At 37.5% G+C, this 22,222-nt stretch overlaps 1 protein-coding gene across 5 annotated transcripts in view; it reads left to right on the forward strand.

Annotated features, from left to right (window-relative positions):
- The window catches only part of CNTLN (centlein), a 289,645-nt gene that overhangs the window by 100,804 nt on the left and 166,619 nt on the right, over positions 1-22,222 (forward strand). For all 5 annotated transcript variants that reach the window (XM_004765706.3, XM_013063112.2, XM_013063111.2 and 2 more), the window contains exons 7-8: positions 4,208-4,370; positions 21,474-21,668. In XM_004765706.3, the coding sequence (XP_004765763.1) occupies positions 4,208-4,370; positions 21,474-21,668 (358 nt within the window). The remainder of the gene's footprint in view (positions 1-4,207; positions 4,371-21,473; positions 21,669-22,222) is intronic.

A 22,222-nucleotide genomic window follows, 5' to 3' on the forward strand; every position in this document is an offset into this window, starting at 1 on the left:
CTCTTTGGTAAAAGTTGCTATGCCATGCCTGTGTTGTAGCATTTATCCTAACCTGGAAATGGCACAAACATGCTAGGAATGCAGCTGGTGGATTTCAAGTGATGGAGCCAGATGAGCTCTGTACATTTCATAGGTGGAAGTGGTAGTTAATAAGCTGAGACAGAGCAAGCGAATGAGATTGTTAAGGGTCAGGTATAGGCTGAATCTGAACATAAGCGTAAGATGTGTCTGCCACACTAACAAATATAATAAGGGACAGGAACTGTCTTAGGTGCACTGTTTATAGTAGTAACCAAAAAAGTCCCCACTTTTACAGAAACTTTATTAAGATCATCTTCACATCTTGTCTTTCTGTTGATAATCCAGAGAGATGTGATAATTTCTTTTTTTTTTAAGTACTTCTTTTTTTTTTAATATAATTTTTTATTTTTTATAAACATATATTTTTATCCCCAGGGGTACAGGTCTGTGAATCACCAGGTTTACACACTTCACAGCACTCACCAAAGCACATACCCTCCCCAATGTCCATAATACCACCCCCTTCTCCCAAACCCCCTCCCCCCAGCAACCCTCAGTTTGTTTTGTGAGATTAAGAGTCACTTATGGTTTGTCTCCCTCCCAATCCCATCTTCTTTCATTTATTCTTCTCGTACCCACTTAAGCCCCCATGTTGCATCACCACTTCCTCATATCAGGGAGATCATATGATAGTTGTCTTTCTCTGCTTGACTTATTTCGCTAAGCATGATACGCTCTAGTTCCATCCATGTTGTCGCAAATGGCAAGATTTCATTTCTTTTGATGGCTGCATAGTATTCCATTGTGTATATATACCACATCTTCTTGATCCATTCATCTGTTGATGGACATCTAGGTTCTTTCCATAGTTTGGCTATTGTGGACATTGCTGCTATAAACATTCGAGTACACGTGCCCCTTTGGATCACTACGTTTGTATCTTTAGGGTAAATACCCAATAGTGCAATTGCTGGGTCATAGGGCAGTTCTATTTTCAACATTTTGAGGAACCTCCATGCTGTTTTCCAGAGAGGTTGCACCAGCTTGCATTCCCACCAACAGTGTAGGAGGGTTCAAAAGACAACTGACAGAATGGGAGAAGATATTTGCAAACGACATATCAGATAAAGGACTAGTGTCCAGAATCTATAAAGAACTTAGCAAACTCAACACCCAAAGAACAAATAATCCAATCAAGAAATGGACAGAGGACATGAACAGACATTTCTGCAAAGAAGACATCCAGATGGCCAACAGACACATGAAAAAGTGCTCCATATCACTCGGCATCAGGGAAATACAAATCAAAACCACAATGCGATATCACCTCACACCAGCCAGAATGGCTAAAATCAACAAGTCAGGAAATGACAGATGCTGGCAAGGATGTGGAGAGAGATGTGATAATTTCTTATTCATACTTTTTCTAGACCTTCCTTCTAATTCCTTCAATAACTTCTCAGAGGTGTACTTTTCCTCTGAGTATGTATAATAAAATTCCTTTTTTCTTAGTTCTTAATATTCTTTTTTTAATAAGTCCAGTTTGTTTTTCTTTACTCGTTTCCAAATAAGGAAAGATCTAGACAAATTCAGTGCTTGCCAGTGGTCTAGAGGTATGCCTTTTGTAAGCTTTGTTTGTTGCTTACTTTGATACCGGTCAAGTTCCACATTTCATATTTGCAATATTGGTGTACCCTGATCTCATCTACTTTTCAGAAGGTGGCGTGGGGAGACACAGAGGAAGAGTGTAAGAGTGTAAAATGATGCTTCTGCTCCACTTACTGGGAGTGTGCCCAGGACATAGCATGAGATGAGAGACAGTGATATGCTGTTCCCTTAGTTGATTTTTAATCCTCAGGTGCCTCATAGTATGAGTGTTTCCCTACTCTTGAGTATGTTCTTTTTTTTCTTTTTAAATATTTTATTCATTTACATGAGGGAGGGAGAGTGAGAGAGAGCATGAGCAGGGTGTGGGGTGGGGCAGAGGGAGAAGCAGACTCCCTACTAGCAGGGATCCTGAAGCGGGCTCCATCCCAGGACCCTGTGATCAAGACTGAGCTGAAGGCATATGCTTAACTGACTGAGCCATGTAGGTACCCCTTGAGTATGTTTTTTTTCTGATTAAAGATACATATATTTTGTTCCACATGACCCTTAAATGCAAGCCAAATAGTGATCTTTTCTTTAAGAAATAACAAATGTCTTCTAGCATTGGAGAAGTGAATTTGTTTTGTTTCACATTACACCAAAAAAATGGTGTTTTTTATCTTTATCATGTCCCCATTCTAAATGCAATCTTTCCTTAGGTCTCCTCGCTAACGTATATTTTGACTATTTACCTTGATAGAATTTTAGCCTATCTTCTTCCATAGTTTTTACCAGTGTTATTCTTGAAAAATCGTAGTACTCAGGAAGCATTACTACTGTGGGTCTCTTCTCCCCTTCTCTTTGAGCATTACCTATCCTGCAGGCATTGTGCCATTATTGATTCTCTTGTTTCTCCTCTCCTGATTTTGAGCTGTTATTTACTGCAAGTTTTGTTTTTTTAGAAGAGTTACAGAAAGATAATGCTATAATCTGAATATTTTTATCCACCCAAAATGAATATGTTAAAATTCTAATAAATAATGTGATGGTGTTAGGAAGGGGGCCTTTGGAAGGTGTTTAGGTGGTGAGGATACAGTCCTCCTGAATGGGATTAGTGTTCTTTTTTTTTTTTTTTTAAGTCTTTATTTGTCAGAGACAGGGAGCAAGAGCAAGCAAGCACAGGCAGACAGAGTGGCAGGCAGAGACAGAGGGAGAAGCAGGCTCCCTGACAAGCAAGGAGCCCGATGTGGGACTCGATCCCAGGATGCTGGGATCATGATCTGAGCTGAAGGTCGCTGCTTAACCAACTGAGCCACCCAGGCGTCCCGGAATTAGTATTCTTATAAAAGAGACCTCCAGAGCTCCCTAATGTCTGTCTACCCTGTGAAGATACAACAGGAAGTCTACTACTAAGAAGAGGGCCCTTACTTTGCACTCTGATCATTGACCTCCAGACTTCAGAACTATGAAAAACAAATTTCTATTGTTTGTAAAACTACGCAGGGTCTGATACTTTGCTGTAGTGGTCAGAAAGGACTGAGACAGGTGGTGCATGTTCAGCTATCTGTATGGGTGCAAGGGTTGTTGTTGTATTTGAAAAGCAATATTCTAAACCTCTAAAAAGCAGAGCCATTCTTCCATGTGGATTTTTATCTGTTTTCAATAACCATTTGCATATCTCTTTTGTTCCTTCTTTCTTTTAAGACTTCTGAGAATGAATTATCAGTTTGAAGTTAATAGTTTTAAAAAGTTCCATTAAAAAATACAGTCTCTGGTATACATATTCTAAAGTATATTTCTGTGAAATGTATCTCTGTGGTTTTCTTTTCCAACTGAACCTACAAAATACACTCCAGTTTTATACGATGTGTGTCACCTAAGATTCACTCCCGCAGAACTCTGGTAACTTCTTTCCCAGAAGCATAGTTTTCCTGGACCCTTAGTGTCATCATTACTGCCACCCCCAGTTCGTTTATCCTCCTCCTTGGCACTTGCACCCTGGGTGGGGTAGAAGGACTTGCGTCTACCTTGTCTTGCTCTCCTTCCTTCTGGCTCCCCAGCCTCGCCATCTCTTCTTCAGTCTGGATTAGAAGAGTCACAGGAATCTCAGTCCAAACCCCTGAGGTTACAAACCTTTAAGGAACTTTGGTTTGAAACTTTACTTGCCCTTTGGGATTCCTTTTAATGCATTTAAAGTTCTGTATAGTGTACAGTGAAATTCTGACTTGCCCACTATTCATAACTGATGACTGTTGTTGACATCGGTATGTATCAGTTCTTGGAACTGAAGTGTAACTTACTTTCAATAAGAAGGTGGTATAATGTCTGTATATCCAAGGTTTTTATTACTATCAGACTATAAAAAAAATTGATAAGTATTTGGCTTTGAAAGTCATATTCATTCCATCAATACTTTCTAGGTGTATGTGAGAAATATTAAATACTTTATATGTTATTTCTTTTATTAATATATTTGCCTGCAGTGAAAAACAGTAGATGAGAGAACTGGAAGACGATCTATTACCTTCAATGAATACAGTTATTTAGCTGAGATGATCTTTATTCCTGCCTCTCTCTATTTATTGCTTCCTTTGCACAGGAAGGAGCTGCAGGAGCTGCAGAACCTTTACAAGCAGAACAGTGCGCATACAGCCCAGCAGGCAGAGCTGATCCAGCAGCTTCAGGTTCTGAATATGGACACGCAGAAAGTCCTGAGGAATCAGGAAGATGTTCACACAGCTGAAAGTATATCATATCAAAAAGTATGCTTTTATTCTGTCATAAAAATGTAAATTTATATGTATGATCTTCTAAAAATATATAGAATTCAAATTTTTTCCAATTTCAACACTTCTTTACTATTCCCTTCTTTATGGTTCTTCAGAATTAAAAATGAAATATAATTCAATCTGGTAATATTTGAAATTTTTTGACTTTTCTTTATGGCCACTAAAGCTGAAATATTTAAAATGTAGAAGCAAATTTGCTTTATGGGATATTGTTTTTATAAATTGGAATTTTGACATCTACTATAAAACATACCTGACTGTAACTCCCAAACCAGGAAGGACTAGGGGGATTAGAATTACATAGCCTTCTATTACGAGAAATTATTCATCAATTATGTTTCTAGTTTATGACCTAAAGCAGTCTTTCATTTTAGAATTTTGTGTATTATTTTATTGGCCAACCTGCACAAACACAGTTGGGTATGCTGATGAGGTCCTCAGGATCAATACTCTCCAAGGATTTTTCTCTATTTTGTGTGTTTCTTTTATTTATTTTTATTTTTTATTTTTTAAAGATTTTATTCATTTATTTGACAGACAGAGGTCACAAGTAGGCAGAGAGGCAAGCAGAGAGAGAGGAGGAAGCAGGATCCCTGCTGAGCAGGGAGCCTGATTCGGGCCTTGATCCCAGAACCCTGGGATCATGACCTGAGCTGAAGGCAGAGGGTTTAATCCACTGAGCCACCCAGGTGCCCCTGTGTGTTTCTTTTAAATAGTCATTTTACTTTACAGTTGTTTTAGGAGCCTCTCCAGAAGGCTTACCCAGCTATTTAGGTATGCTGACTGACTCAGCAACAATAATTATGGCTAGTAATTAAAAAAAACAAAAACACTTTTATTTTTTTGTGTAGTGTACCAGATTATTTATAGAAATAATTTAGTTTCTGTATTGGTCAGTCTTACAAGATTGATTTTATTTGGTTGTAATAGTTGAGGCAGCCAAAGCTTAGAGTGTGGTTAAATAGGGCAATCTGTGTTGTTTTTTCTGTTTAACTCACTCTTCTCCTAAAAAGGACCATGAAAATCCAGTATCTATAATTAACATTTTATGTCAGTAGTAATAGTAAATATTAAGTAAACTTTAAACGCATATATTTTTAAAGATGTATTTATTTATTTAAGAGAGCAAGGGAGGAGGGGCAGCAAGAGAGGGAGGGAGACAAGCAGACTTCCCACTGATCACAAAGCTCCACGTGGGGTTTGATCCCACAGCCATGAGATCATGACCTGAGCCAAAATCAAGAGTGGGACGCTCAGCCGACTGAGCCACTCTTGCACCCCTAAATGTATATTTTTAAATAATGCTTTGGAACAGTGGTTTTCACTATGTATTCTGTATTCCAGGATGGGGCCAATGTCAAGTGAAAGGGTAATGCCTGTTCTCTCCACTTGGAAGAGAGCAGCTTCACCTTTTTTTTTTTTTTTTTCACCTTTTTGTTTTGTGTGGTGGGACTGCCCAGTATACTTTTGCTTCTAAACTAGCTTCCCTTGCTAAAATGACTTAAAATACTGGTTATTATTAGCAACTTTAATTATTTTCATGTTTTTCACTTGTATATTTACCTCAAACATTTCTCTCTCTTAATTTTTGCTTTAAAGTCCCCCACTATGGCAATTTATATTCAAATGTGTCTTTAAAGTTGCTTGAAAATAAGCCTCATACCCTTTTTTTTATGTGCTAATACTTCTTTTTCTGTTTCTACTCTCAGCAAGAAAGAACTTGGTAAAGAGGAGGAAAAAGGCATTGTTTTCTTTGCTATTTCATTTTTCAATCTTGTGTGCTAAGTACTTTTTTTTAATAGTTAACTAAAAATTTGAGATAAAATGTTTCAGCCTTAATTGTTTTTTGTTGATTTTTCCTTAGCAACCTCTGCAGAGAGCAATCATCTTTTTTATAACCTACCTGAGAACTTTTGCAGATTCTACATCATTTTGAACAACTGAGTACTTAAGCATTTTTAACTAAAATAATTGTTACCAAAGTATTACTTACGTGCTCGTAATAAACTTTCAAATAACACACAAGTGTATGAGACAAAACAATAGTCTTCTGCACTTGTACCCAAAGCCCTTGCTTCAGAAGCAACCACTCTTAATATTTGAATATATCCAAGAGTATCTCTAGAAGAATGGAATATTTTTAAGTCATTTTGTTAAGTATGCAACCATTACAAGAACACATTATTATAAGCTATTGAAATAATACTGCAGAAGTCCTGATAGTGGTAGTCTAACAGATTCAAGTACCCTTCCACTCACCCCAGCTCATTTCATCCCCTCCCCAGGGGTAGTCATTTGAGTAGTCATTCTAGATTTTCCTGCATTAGGGACTCTGTGTGTATGTGTACGTACACACATACCACAAATGTAGGCATATTATAATTTTAATATTTATGAACTTACACTATCCTTACTGTGCTTAAACTTGTCATTTTTTAAGTGATATGCCTTGGATGTATTTCCATGACAGTCCATCGAGCTCTGGCTCTCCTCCTGCTCCTCTTAGTCTTCTAGCATGAGTATATATAGTGTGGATTTACATTCTAGTTTTAGGATTATTAAAGTTTCCCTCTCCAACTTTTTGTTGTTATGAACTTGTCCACAGAAGATGTTTCCCCTCTCTTCTATAGCATCATTTTTTTTCCTCTTCACATACAAATAGGGTGGTATGTTTCTGATCAGGGGGAGAGAACAAAATACACAATAGGAAACATGTATTGACCTCACTATAGTCCTTTTCTTCCCTTCCTTCTTTTCTTTCCTTTTCCAGCAATATTCCTTGAAAGACTTATTTTTTCCCAAAGTTCACTCCCGTCCTCTTCTCTACTGAACCAGCTCCAGTCAAGTGTTTGTCCCTTTCCCTCTGCTAAAATTTCTCTTCAGATTTACCTGTCACCCCCACATCGCTCAGTTCAATGATCATATATCAATCTTTATCTTATTTCACTTATTGGCAACATGTGTCTCAATTAATGACTCTCTGTGCCTAGAAAATACTTCCTTTTTTTTCTATCCCTCTTGGCTTGCAGGCACTTCCAGTTGTGTCACTTTCTTCCTTCCGTTCTAGCTGTTCCTTTTCAGTTCCTTTCTGGATTTTTCCTTGTCTCCGTATCACCTCAATGTTATGTCTCAGGCCCAAATCTTAGGATGTCTTTTTTTTTTTTTCCTGTGTTTAAACTCACACCCTAGTTGATTTTATCCAGTCACCTGGGCTTTCAAAATCAAAATTGTCCATATGCTGATGCCCCCCAAATTTGATTATCTACTCTGCATCTCTAAACTGAACTTTAGGAAAGAATATATGTAATTATCTCCTTAACATTTCTTAACTTCTTAACTAGATGCCTAATGGGCATCTCAGACTTCACATCTTCAAAACTAAACTCTTGTGCACTCTGCCTTCAGTATGTGTTTGAATTTCTGCTACTTTCACTATGCGAAAGAATGTGCTGTCACCATTCTGTCCAAACCACTCTCATGTATTACATGGGCTACTGCAGTAGTTTCCCACTTTGTTTCTGTGCTCCTGACCTTAATCCCCTTTGAGTCCATTCTCAACACAGATGCCTGGATGTTTTTGCTTTAACTTCCTAAGTCAAATTAAATCCTTTATTCAGCTCCCTCCAGTGGTTTCCTGTCTCATAAAAGTAAAAAACCCAAGTTCTTACTACAACCTGGGAGACCATACATGATCTGGCTCTGCATCACCTTTCTGATCTCATCTTTGCCATTTCTTCTTCTTAATCTCTCCACTGCAGCCACACTTAATTTTGCCTTTTCCCTTGAACATCCAAACCTCAAGGTCTTTGCACTTGCTTTCGCTGCCTAAACACTGTCCCCTGTTATCTGCATAGGTGGTCTTTTTACTGCCTTTATTCTTTACATCTTACAACATAAAAGCTAATTGCTCACTGATACTGAGTAGGAAGAGTAAGAATGATGTATGTTGTAATGGTAGAAGTACATACCTGAGGCCTGTTCCTGTCCTAGGTTAGGGATTAGAGACTCTCCTTGATGAAGTGATACCAGTGATATTTATTCTGAGAAGATAAGACTTCAGCGAAATGAATTAGTTTCTTAATAACTCTTCTTATATGAACTCTACCTCAAGCCATAAATTCCCTAGTCAAAACCCTTACTAAATTTGGAGAGGTAGAGCTTATCACTCCAATTTGGAGAACTTGTCATAACTTCAGCCTTGATCTGGGATACTTTTTGAAACCTGACACACACATTTGCCCAGGATTAAGACCATCTGCTCCAAAAATCATTCTAGATAATGAGAAAGGTGATGGGAATATGTTGTGCTTATGAATAGTATAGAGGTGGGAAAAAAAGAGCAAACTGACATCTGCTGCTTTAAAGATCTGGCTTACTTTCTTTTATGTCTAGTTTCCTTTTTGTCCTTTTTTTTTTTCTGCTTTGAATTCCTTTTCCTTTTTTCTTGTTCCTCAGAAGTTACCTCTTAGGGGTGTAGTATAGGAGGGAACTTGACTAATTTTTGACTTGATACTCTTTCTGAAATTTTAATTCTCATTGTAGTATTTTAATTTAAAAGTTATTGTTCCTTTGGTATTACTCTTTTGATAGATAGAAAGAGAGAGCAAAAGTAGTGGGAGAGGGAGAAGGAGAAGCAAACTCCCTGCTGAGCTGGGACCTGTTGTAGGACTTGATCCCAGGCGCTGGAGACATGACCTGAGCTGAAGCCATACACTTAACCATCTGAGTCACCCAGGCACCCCTATTCATAAGGTTTTTATTAGTATACTCAACTACTCAACTCAATTCAGAATTTCTTGATTATTTATTTATATTTTGTAAATTTTGCCTGTGGTTAGTAAACATTACAGTTATTTTTCCCTTGCTAGTCTATGTGTAGTTATTCATAAAAACACAATTTTTTTTTTACTAATTCCATCTCTAAGAGGCAAATATTGTTAACATTCAAATATTTTCTTAGTTTTTTAAAATGCATTTTGACATATCTGTGGATACACTAATATCTTTAACTTCATTACTTTACTACATTATATTAAAACAATATCATGACATATAACTACTTTGGAAATAATAATATAATTTAATCGTATTTCCAGTGTCGATAATGTATTTTGTTTAAAATTTTTACTACTGTTTTTAAAAAATTTTTACTATTATAAATAAAGCTGCAATAAACATATCTCTTTATTGTCAATTCAGACTATTAGTATTCATTGGAGAATATTGAATGTGCAGACATAGACACAGAAGCACACACCCACAGGGCCAGGGAACCATTCCTTTTATGAAAAAGCCAGTAAGAACATTTAATAGCATACAGTTTATTCTTGTTCGTTCATACATAAAGATAGTCTTGTTTAAGTTAGTTAATGTTGAGAATGCACAGGGGATCATGAAGTTTGAAGGCAACTTGCCTGCCACATGAGAAATGAGCCAGAAGTGTTAAATTATTGAACCTTAAGGAGTTGTATACGATGATATCCCACTTTGGATTGTGCAGTTTAAAAAAAAAAATCATAGTTTTTATTCAGTGGAACTATTTTTAAGCTTTGTAGGCATATTTTTCTATCATAATATAAATATCATCCCAGGGGCACGTGGGTGGCTTAGTGGGTTAAAGCCTCTGCCTTCAGCTCAGGTCATGATCCCAGAGTCCTGGGATCGAGCCCCACATCGGGCTGTCTGCTCTGCAGGGAGCCTGCTTCCTCTTTTCTCTCTCTCTCTCTGCCTGCCTCTCTGCCTACCTGTGATCTCTGTCTGTCAAATAAATAAATAAAATGTTTAAAAAAGAATAAATAAATAAATAAATACCATCCCAGCCCATTTAACTTTTAACTATTTGGGTGGGTAAATGGTTCTGAATGGTGTAAAAGTATGGAGAAACTAAGAAAACAAGTAGAAATGCTATCCAGTTGTTTTTTGTTGTTGTTTTTTGCCTTCTCTCCCATTTGTCCTCCTTTAACCAATTTATTAAGTTGTATTATTTCATAGTATTCATTTCATTGTCAGAAAAGATAAAATCGGTTACCCTCAGTGGTAGGTTGAGAGGAATGTGTAGAGGAGACAATGATGAAGAGAGAAAACTGAAAACTTTGAGCACAGGGAAGTCATATTTTCCCAGAGGTTCCCTTAACAAATCATTAGTCTCATACACAAAACCTAATAATGTGGAGGGCTTCTCTGGAGGATACACACCCATCAAGAGAAATGAAAGTAAGCTTGTGTGTTTTCTTCCTCTTAGCATGTAGCCATTTATCTAAGTTTTTGTTGTTGTTGTTGTTTTTTGATGTCCAACAGTGCCAATTTTATTCCACATCTTACAAGCATTTATAACGCAGACCACAATAGGAGTAATACATCAGTACCTAGTCAGATGACGGCAAGTACCTATAACAAGTTTACATTAACTACAAGCAAACCTCATGATGCCAGGTAGTTTCTGCTAAAGCCATTAGCAAGACACTCAACCAGGGAGTGGGTTATGGGAGGTACAGAACCACAAGGACCAACTAAGAATTCATGACCCTGACCACATTGTTCCTTCTGTAGGGGGAAGTTTTAATTGTTTTTCTACATTTGCATTGCCATTTATATATGTGTTTGATTAACTACAGGTAAGGATTGTATCAACTTTTATGATTTCTATACCATCTAACATCTTTGAGGTACTGCATATGTGTTTTATCACTTTTTGTTCTATTTAATGATAATTCTATGATGCAGGCAATATCAATTTGGGAAAATAAGGATTTAGGTTATACATTATTTTAGTTTAAATTGCATGTTAAATCAGTTTTTTCCCTAATTTTTCTGCTACAAACAGTTTTCAATGGGAGAATTTATTGTCTCAGTCATAATAGCAAACAGTATACTTACTAAATAGGGAAAATTTTATTCTTTAAGCAAATCAGTCATTGGGTCACAGAGCATATCCACTTCCAAAATTGTTAAGGTTAACAAAATAGCTTGCTCCTTAACACTAATAAAAATAAGGGAAGAAGAGTACTTTGGTATAAGTCCCTGAAAATTAAAGAACTTGGAGTTTGGGGTCCTATTACTGGAGATAACTTGCATTCTGTCCCCTGAAATTTCTCTTAACTTTTTAAACTTTAATTTCTTCAACAGAAAGCAGCATCGAGAATAGTAAGCATCCTGGATTATGAATTATGATGATTAATACTTGTATAGATGGAAGTATATGATTAAATGTTTTCATAGGCCAGAATCTTGGAAAAAATTCTGATCCATTTTGGTTTTATGGACTATTAGAGGAAAGAATTTGTAGACTAAAGAGCCTCTCTGAAAACCGTTGTAAGAAACTGTTACTGCTAATAAAAAGTTACGAACTCCAATGCCTAAACCAATGCAGATGAGTTAATTTGTTGTATTACCTAATTTACTCACTTGAGAACTTTACTAACTCACTCTACTATTCTTAATGAGATGAGAACAAAATGGCATTTAACAGGGGCACCTGGGTAGCTCAGTGGGCTAAAGCCTTTGCCTTCGGCTCAGGTCATGGTCTGAGGGTCCTGGGATGGAGTTCCGCGTCGGGCTCTCTGCTCGGCAGGGAGCCTTCTTCCTCCTCTCTCCGCCTGCCTCTCTGCCTGCTTGTGATCTCTCTCTCTCTGTCAAATAAATAAATAGATGTCTTTTTAAAAATTTATTTTAAAAAATAGCATTTAACGGGACTGGAACATCCTAAACCTTTGCGTTTTTGCGGGATCTCCTAGAGAAATAAACCTTCTATTAACCTGAGGCATTGTCACCCAAAAACACTTCAGAAATGAAAATAGACTTAGCCTCCCTGAAGACTTTTATTTGTAGCCAAGTTTACTGATGGCCTGGGGGCTTGAGTTAAAAATGGCTGGAGGGCTATCTTTGCTGCCTGTACTCTAAGTCCACAAGTGAGTGGTCTCCTTGCTACTGAATAAGTGAAGTTCGATCAGCCATCAAAGAAAATAGCAAGTAGGAAATGTGTATTTGGAGTAAGTACTGAGGAATAAGAGTTGGTACCAATTCCTGGAGCAGAGCTGATCTAGATCATCTGTTCCAGGCTTTTTTTTTTTTTTTAATTTTTTTTTAAACATATAATATATTTTTATCCTCAGGGGTATAGGTCTCTGAATCGCCACGTTTACACACTTCACAGCACCCACCATAACACATACCGTCCCCAAGGTCCATAATTCCACCTCCCTTTCCCAACTCCCCCTCCCCCCAGAAACCCTCAGTATGTTTTGTGAGATTAAGAGTCACTTATGGTTTGTCTCCCTCCCAATTCCATCTTGTTTCATTTTTTCTTCTCCTACCCTCTTAATCCCCCATGTTGCATCTCTACTTCCTCATATCAGGGAGATCATATGATAGTTGTCTTTCTCCAATTGACTTATTTCGCTAAGCATGATACCCTTTAGTTCCATACACGTCGTCGCAAATGGCAAGATTTCATTTCTTTTGATGGCTGCATAGTATTCCATTGTGTATATATACTACATCTTCTTGATCCATTCATCTGTGGATGGACATCTAGGTTCTTTCCATAGTTTGGCTATTGTGGAGATTGCTGCTATAAACATTCGGTGCACGTGCCCCTTCAGATCACTATGTTTGTATCTTTAGGGTAAATACCCAGTAGTGCAATTTCTGGGTCATAGGGTAGTTCTATTTTCAACATTTTGAGGAACCTCCATGCTATTTTCCAGAGTAGTTGCACCAGCTTGCATTCCCACCAACAGTGTAGGAGGGTTCCCCTTTCTCTGCATCCTCACCAGCATCTGTCATTTCCTGACTTATTAGTTTTAGCCATCCTGACTGGGGTAGGGTGATATCTCATTGTGGTTTTGCTTTGTATTTCCCTGATGTCGAGTGATGTGGAGCACTTTTTCATGTGTCTGTTGGCCCTCTGGATGTCTTCTTTGCAGAAATGTCTGTTCATGTCTTCTGCCCATTTCTTGATTGGATTATTTGTTCTTTGGGTGTTGAGTTTGCTAAGTTCTTTATAGATTTTGGACACTAGTCCTTTATCTGATAAGTCATTTGCAAATATCTTCTCCCATTCTGTCAGTTGTCTTTTGGTTTTGTTAACTGTTTCCTTTGCTGTGCAAAAGCTTCTGATCTTGATAAAATACCAATAATTCATTATTGCTCTTGCTTCCCTTGCCTTTGGCGATGTTCCTAGGAAGACATTGCTACTGCTGAGATCGAAGAGGTTGCTGCCTGTGTTCTCCTTAAGGATTTTGATGGATTCCTTTCTCACATTGAGGTCCTTCATCCATTTTGAGTCTATTTTCGTGTGTGGTGTAAGGAAATGATCCAATTTCATTTTTCTGCATGTGGCCGTCCAATTTTCCCAACACCATTTATTGAAGAGGCTGCTTTTTTTCCATTGGACATTCTTTCCTGCTTTGTCGAAGATTAGTTGACCATAGAGTTCAGGGTCTATTTCTGGGCTCTCTATTCTGTTCCATTGATCTATGTGTCTGTTTTTGTGCCACTACCATGCTATCTTGATGATGACAGACTTGTAATAGAGCTCGAAGTCTGGAATTGTGATGCCACCAACGTTGGCTTTCTTTTTCAATATCCCTTTGGCTATTCGAGGTCTTTTCTAGTTTCATATAAATTTTAGGATTATTTGTTCCATTTCTTTGAAAAGAATGGATTGTATTTTGATAGGAATTGCATTAAATGTGTAGATTGCTTTAGGTAGCATAGACATTTTCACAATATTTATTCTTCTAATCCAGGAGCATGGAATATTTTTCCATTTCCTTGTGTCTTCCTCAATTTCTTTCATGAGTACTTTATAGTTTTCTGAGTATAGATTCTGTGCCTCTTTGGTTAGGTTTATTCCTAGGTATCTTATAGTTTTGGGTGCAGTTGTAAATGGGATTGACTCCTTAATTTCTCTTTCTTCTGTCTTGTTGTTGGTGTAGAGAAATGCAACTGATTTCTGTGCATTGATTTTATATCCTGACACTTTACTGAATTCCTATACAAGTTCTAGCAGTTTTGGAGTGGAGTCTTTTGGGTTTTCCACATATAGTATCGTATCGTCTGCGAAGAGTGATAGTTTGACTTTTTCTTTGCCGATTTGGATGCCTTTAATTTCCTTTTGTTGTCTGATTGCTGAGGCTAGAACTTCTAGTACTATGTTGAATAGCAGTGGTGATAATGGACATCCCTGCCGTGTTCCTGACCTTAGCGGAAAAGCTTTCAGTTTTTCTCCATTGAGAATGATATTTGCAGTGGGTTTTTCATAGATGGCTTTGATGATATTGAAGTATGTGCCCTCTATCCTACACTTTGAAGAGTTTTGATCAGGAAGGGATGCTGTACTTTGTCAAATGCTTTTTAAGCATCTGTTGAGAGTATCATATGGTTCTTGTTCTTTCTTTTATTGTGTTGTATCACATTGATTGATTTGTGGATGTTGAACCAACCTTGCAGCCCTGGAATAAATCCCTCTTGGTTGTGGTGAATAATCCTTTTAATGTAATGTTGAATCCTATTGGCTAGTATTTTGGTGAGAATTTTCGCATCTGTGATCTTCTAGGATACTGGTCTGTAGCTATCTTTTTTGATGGGATCCTTGTCTGGTTTTGGGATAAAGGTGATGCTGGCCTCGTAAAATGAGTTTGGAACTTTTCCTTCCATTTCTATTTTTTGGAACAGTTTCAGGAGAATAGGGATTAGTTCTTTAAATGTTTGGTAGAATTCCCCCGGGAACCGTCTGGCCCTGGGCTTTTGTTTGTTTGGAGATTTTTGATGACCTTTTCAATCTCTTTACTGGTTATGGGTCTGTTCAAGTTTTCTATTTCTTCCTGGTTCAGTTGTGGTAATTTATATGCCTCTAGGAATGCATCTATTTCTTCCAGATTGTCAGATGTGTTGGTGTAGAGTTGCTCATAGTATGTTCTTATAATTGTCTGTATTTCTTTGGTGTTAGTTGTGATCTCTCCTCTTTTATTCATGATTTTATTTATTTGGGTCCTTTCTCTTTTCTTTTTGATAAGTCTGGCCAGGGGTTTATCAATCTTACTAATTCTTTCAAAGAACCAGCTCCTAGTTTCGTTGATTTGTTCTATTGTTTTTTTGCTTTCTATTTCATTGTTTTCTCCTCTGATCTTTATAATTTCTCTTCTCCTGCTGGGTTTAGGGTTTCTTTCTTGTTCTTTCTCCAGCTCCTTTAGGTGTTGGGTTAGGTTTTGTACCTGAGACCTTTCTTGTTTCTTGAGAAAGGCTTGTACCGCTATATATTTTCCTGTCAGGACTTCCTTTGTTGTGTCCCATAGATTTTGAATTGTTGTGTTTTCATTTTTATTTTTTCCATGAATTTTTTCAATTCTTCTTTAATTTCCTGGTTGACCCATTCATTCTTTAGTAGGATGCTGTTTTAGTCACCATGTATTTGGGTTCTTTCCAAATTTCCTCTTGTGATTGAGCTCTAGCTTCAGAGCATTGTTGCCTGAAATATGCAGGGAATTATCCCAATCTTTTGATACCGGTTGAGACCTGATTTAGGATCCAGGATGTGATCTATTCTGGAGAATGTTCCATGTGCACTAGAGAAGTATGTGTATTCTGTTGCCTTGGGATGAAATGTTCTAAATAAATCTGTGATGTCCATCTGGTCCAGTGTATCATTTAAGGCCTTTATTTCCTTTGCTTGGATGATCAGTCCATTTCAGTGAGGGGAGTGTTAAAGTCCCCTAGTTTTATTGTATTATTGTTGATGTGTTTCTTTGATTTTTCTATTAATTGGTTTATATAGTTGGCTGCTCCCACGTTAGGGGCATAGATACTTAAAATTGAAAGATCTTCTTGTTGGACAGATACTTTGAGTATGATATAGTGTCCTTCTTCATCTCTTATTATAGTCTTTGGCTTAAAATCGAATTGATCTGATATAAGGATTGCCACTCCTGCTTTGCTCTGATGTCCATTAGCATGGTAAATTACTTCCCACCCCCTCACTTTAAATCTGGAGGTGTCTTCGGGTTTAAAATGAGTTTCTTGTAGGCAACATATAGATGGTTTTGGTTTTTTATCCATTCTGATACCCTGTGTCTTTTGATTGGGGCATTTAGCCCATTAACATTCTGGGTAACTATTGAGAGATATGAATTTAGTGCCATTGTATTGCCTGTAAGGTCACTGTTCCTGTATATTGTCTCTGTTCCTTTCTGATCTACTACTTTTAGGCTCTTTCTTTGCTTAGAGGACCCCTTTCAGTATTTCCTATAGAGCTGGTTTGGTGTTTGCAAATTCTTTCAGTTTTTATTTGTCCTGGAAGCTTTTAATCTCTCCTTCTATTTTCAATGATAACCTAGCTGGATATAGTATTCTTGGCTGCATGTTTTTCTCATTTAGTGTTCTGAATATATCATGCCAGCTCCTTCTGGTCTGCCAGGTCTCTGTGGATAAGTCTGCTGCCAATCTAATATTTTTACCATTGTTTGTTACAGATTTCTTTTCCTGGGCTGCTTTCAGGATTTTCTCTTTGTCACTAAGACTTTTAAATTTTCCTATTAGGTGACTGGGTGTGGACCTATTTTTACTGATTTTGAGGGGTGTTCTTTGTACCTCCTGGATTTTGATGCTTGTTTCCTTTGCCATATTAGGGAAATTCTCTCCCGTAATTCTCTCCAATATACCTTCTGCTCCCCTCTCTATTTCTTTTTCTTCTGGAATCCCAATTATTCTAATGTTGTTTCATCTTATGATGTCACTTATCTCTCGAATTCTCCCCTCGTGGTCCAGTAGCTCTTTGTCCCTCTTTTGTTCAGCTTCTTTATTCTCTGTCATTTCGTCTTCTATATTGCTAATTCTTTCTTCTGCCTCATTTATCCTAGCAGTGCGAGCCTCTATTTTTGATTGCACCTCATTAATAGATTTTTTTATTTCAACTTGGTTAGATTTTAGTTCTTTAATTTCTCCAGAAAGGGTTTTTATATCTCCTGAGAGGGTTTCTCTAATATCTTCCATGCCTTTTTCAAGCCAGGCTAGAACCTTGAGATCATCATTCTGGACTCTAGATCTGACATATTACCAATGTCTGTATTGATTATGTCCCTAGCCTTCGGTACTGCCTCTTGTTCTTTTTTTTTTTTTGTGGTGAATTTTTCCACCTTGTCATTTTGTCCAGATAAGAGTATATGAAGGAGCAAGTAAAATACTAAAAGGGTGGCAACAACCCCAGGAAAATATGCTTTAATCAAATCAGAAGAGATCCCAAATCGTGGGGGTGGGGGAGAAAGGGGATAAAAAGAGGTTCAGGAAAAATAAAAGAAACAATTAAAAAATGAAAACAAATAAAGAAAAAATATAAAAAAGAAAGAAAAAAATATATATCAGATAAACTAGTTAAAAAACATTAAAAAAGAAAAGGGTAAAAGTTAAAAAAAATTAGCAGAAGAAGAAAAAAAATTGAAATAGAAAAAAAAATTAAATTGACTGCGAGACTAAATAATCATGGGGAGAAAGCCATGAGTTCCGTGCTTTGCTTCCTCCTCTGGAAATCCGCTGCACTCCTTGGTAGGTGAACTTGGTCCTGGCTGGATTTCTTGTTGATCTTCTGTGGTACAGGCCTATTGTAGTGATTCTCAAGGGTTTTTCTCCAGGTGGAATTGCATCGCCCTTACCAGGGGCTAGGCTGATTAATCTTCTCGGGTTTGCTTTCAGGAGGTTTTGTCCCCTGAGCACTTTCCGTAGAGTTCCAGAGGACGGGAGTGAAAATGGTGGCCTCCCAGTCTCTGGCCCGGAGGACCTGAGAGCTTGGGGCCCCACTCCTCAGTGCGCCCTAAGAGAATAGCGCCCAATTACTCTTGTCTCCCTGGCCTCTGGCTACGCTCTGAGCTCACCGAGCCTGTGACTGGTTCAAGGTAACCCTGAATTGAGAGCTCACTCCTCAGCTCTGTCTCTGTAGCCGGCTTCCCTGTTCTAATACCTATAAGCTCTGTGACACTCAGACACCCCCGATCCTTCTGTGACCCTGCAGGATCTGAGGCCACGCTGACCACACATGGGCTTCACCCTGGTTTAGCCTCTGGAGCCATGTCCCTCAGCGGAACAGACTTTTAAAAGTCCTAATTTTGTGCTCTGTTGTTCCGCTGCTTGCTGGGAGCCGGTCCCTCCCCCCACAGTCTATCTTCCTGTCGCTTTGGATTCATTTCTCTGCCAGTCCTACCTTTCAGAAAGTGGTCGATTTTCTGTTTCTAGAATTGCTGTTCTTCTTCTCTTCAATCTCCCGTTGGATTTGTAGGTGTTTGCAATCTTTAGATAAGCTATTTAGCTGATTTCCTGCTACCTGAAGTAGTCTCAGCCTGCTACTTATCTGCCATCTTGACTCCACCCCCTGTTCCAGGCTTTTTAATTCTTTCCATCTGCTGCTTGGAAGAATGGATATTTTCAGAGAAAGAAAGTTTGCCTCAGTGATTAGAGTTGCCCACTCGTCATATCAGATCAAGCCAGGACAGCTGAATAGGAGTACACCTGTGTAAATTGCATGGCAGAGAGAACAAAGTGGAGAACATTAGAAGAGAACATCTTCCATTGTTACAGAAGCAAAAAAGGAGGGAGCCATGAGAGAAGACAAGAGAAGAGACTTTAAGACAAAGACTTCTTTCATGTATGAATAGGCCCAGAGCCTTATTACCTTTGAAGAAAGATCCCAAGACATGACACTTAAAGAAATATACCACACCCTTGGCACTAATGGTCAGTAAATTGGTCCTTAGTCCTGACCACATGCTATCATTCTTCCTGTTCTTTGGGCAAGTGCAAGGAAAACCGTGAGTTTTTCTTGGGCAACAATCAATGTTCATGAGACTGTCAAATGTTTGAAATCTATAAATCATTTTTAAAATATTTTTCAAATGAGGTATAATTAGCTATTTGTAAATTCTTTATTATTTTAAATATTTACATATTTATTTTTTGTATTATTTTCTTCCAGAAAGATTAATTTTTGCTGGGTAAAAGCCAGCTAGTATTAAGAAAGCATACAAATAAGAGAGAAAGTAGTTATATAATCTTTAAACTGAGTAAGTGACTGCGAATGCTGTTAGGTAGACCTTCATTCATCCTAGCTTCAGATCTCTCTAGACACCTTAGCTCTGTCTCCACATTTTGTTTTTTTCTTTTCCACCTCAACTCACTCATGAAAGCGGCAACACAGCTGAGGTAGGTCACTATAAGGCCCACTCTGATCTCTTCATTGTTCCTCAAAGTGGTCAGGTTCCTACTCTCTCTTCCCTCCTAGATTTATGGTATTAACTGTGGACAGGACATTGGACATACTCCCTGGTATAAAGGTAATTGGGAGGGAAAGTACAAATTCGTGTCCTGAAATTCTATATAAATCATAATGGCAACTTTCCTTTATAAAAATTGCTTAGACTTTGGCTGTAAAATAAAATGGATTATTTGAAATAACTATAATAACATAGTGGTACGATCCCTTATAGAACATAAAAGGAATATTGGGCATATTGTGTCAGAGGAATGGCTTGGCGAATCTTATGTTTATGACAAGGTATATGTCTAAGAAAAAGCAAAGAAAAGAGGCTTTACAATCCTTATTAAGTTTTACAGTTTAAAAAATTAAAGTATAGCATATATACAGAAAAGTACTCTGCCATCTTTTGTGTAGTTAAGTTTCTTCCATGAGGCAAGGCTAGCTAATGGAAGATTCTCCCAGTCTTCAATTAGATGAGCAAACCTAAAAAACTAGTGTATTAGCTACATTATTTTGAATTTGGGGATTTCACAAACTCTCAAATTGGAGCAAAAACCCTGAGGGATTTTGCTTTTGTTATAAAGATCTCACTATCTCACTATTAGCCTTACTTTAAAAAAAAAAAAAAAAGTCTTAATTCTTGGGTCATTTTCCCAGTGTCATCAGCAAATAGACACTCCTTATGTGAATTAGTTACCACAAATTGAATTATGCCTCACATCACCACATCACAATCATTATTTAGGAGTTTCCTTACCATGTAAGTTCATGAGTATTGGTGGAATACTATTGTTAACTATACGTAACTGTACATGAAACCACTTACATACATACCATATGCTGTCTCACAGTATTAATAAATTCTCATTTTAAATTTTTAAGTTCGTGTTTCCTTGAGTCAAAAAATTGAAAAGTTGGGGCACCTGGGTGGCTCAGTGGGTTAAGCCTCTGCCTTCAGCTCAGGTCGTGATTCCAGGGTCCTGGGATCAGGCTCTCTGCTCAGTGGGGAGCCTGCTTCCACGTCTCTCTCTGCCTGCCTCTCTGCCTACTTGTGATCTCTGTCAAATGAATAAATAAAATCTTAAAAAAAGAATTGAAAAGTTATCTGTCACGCCTTCATAACATTGCTTCTGTTGTATCACACTCTGTTGAAGGTCTTCAGTTACCCCCTGTTGCCTGCAGGAACAAGTGCACCTTCCAGGAGTCTACACTCTGTGCTCTTACTGCCTGTCTCTTGCTATTCCTCTGCCCTCACCTCCCCTGCTGCAGCCGTAGATGCTAATTTATACAAAATGGGAATGTATCAGTCAACCTTAATGAACTCTCAGTGAAAGACTCTTGGTTTTTCTTTCAGATGTACATATTGGGTTCAGTTACTGATAGAGCTTATGCTTCCTTTCTGTCCCTTCTTGTAACTGTACCTAATGTTTTCACATTTCTGCCACCTTTGGAATGACTTTTTGTTTTCATTCAGTTCCTGTAACAGTATCATAGCTCACTTCAGGTCCTTTCTTTTACATAAAGTACTCTAAGTTGAACATATAATTAGCTTAAAGTGTTTTTATTCTTCTTAGGAGTTTAGCACACTTTTCCTATATTGTACTAGCCAGTACTACTGCCTTTTTAATGTCAGTTGTAGTTTTATGTTGCTATTGGATTATATTATTTAGTTTTTCATCTATGTATAACTTGTTTCCTCTATAGAGTATTAAAATCACTTCAGGGCAAGTAGTATGTCATATATAGTCTTTATAGATATGTATATGTGTGTATGCATATTTATACAGACGTGACTACTAACTGATTATTAATAAATGTGGTATTTTTTGAAACAGCTTTACAATGAATTACATATTTGCTTTGAAACCACAAAATCAAGTGAAGCTATGCTCCGGCAAAGTGTTGTTAGTCTTCAGGATCAGCTGTTTCAAAAAGAACAAGAAAACATTAAATTAAAAGAAAAGCTTCAGGAATCACAAGGAGCACCCTATCCTTTACTGCAAGACAGTGATTCAGAGCACTTGGAACAGGTAAGAGACATTTTCTAAAAATGTTACCCAAACAATATCATATTAAATTGTCTCCTACAATTGACTAAAAAAAGCTTAATTAGTATAGTGGAATATAATATTTGGCAGATTGTTTTGTATTGTGCTATTTTCTTATACTTTGTAGAAATAAATATTATATATAATACAGATTCATATAGAAATGCACATAGAAATACAGGGTATAACTGGCATAGTTATTATGATGAAACACTGACTGAAATATAATAACAGCAAATGAATAGCTCATGCTCATTTAGAGACTTACACTGAATGAGGTAGTGGAATGGAAAGAATATATAATAGGAAGTCTTATAAAGTAGTTGCCATAATGCCTGATACATGATACTTAATACCTTTTATTTATTTATTTTTTAAAAAGATTTTATTTATTTATTTGACAGACAGAGATCACAAGTAGGCAGAGAGGCAGGCAGACAGAGAGAGGAGGAAGCCGGCTCCCCATCGAGCAGAGAGCCTGATGCGGGGCTCAATCCCAAGACCCTGGGATCATGACCTGAGCCCAAGGCAGAGGT

The sequence above is a fragment of the Mustela putorius genome, unplaced genomic scaffold, assembly GCF_011764305.1.
Source record: "Mustela putorius furo isolate JIRA1106 unplaced genomic scaffold, ASM1176430v1.1 tig00000421_pilon_pilon_pilon, whole genome shotgun sequence".
NCBI lineage: Eukaryota > Metazoa > Chordata > Mammalia > Carnivora > Mustelidae > Mustela > Mustela putorius.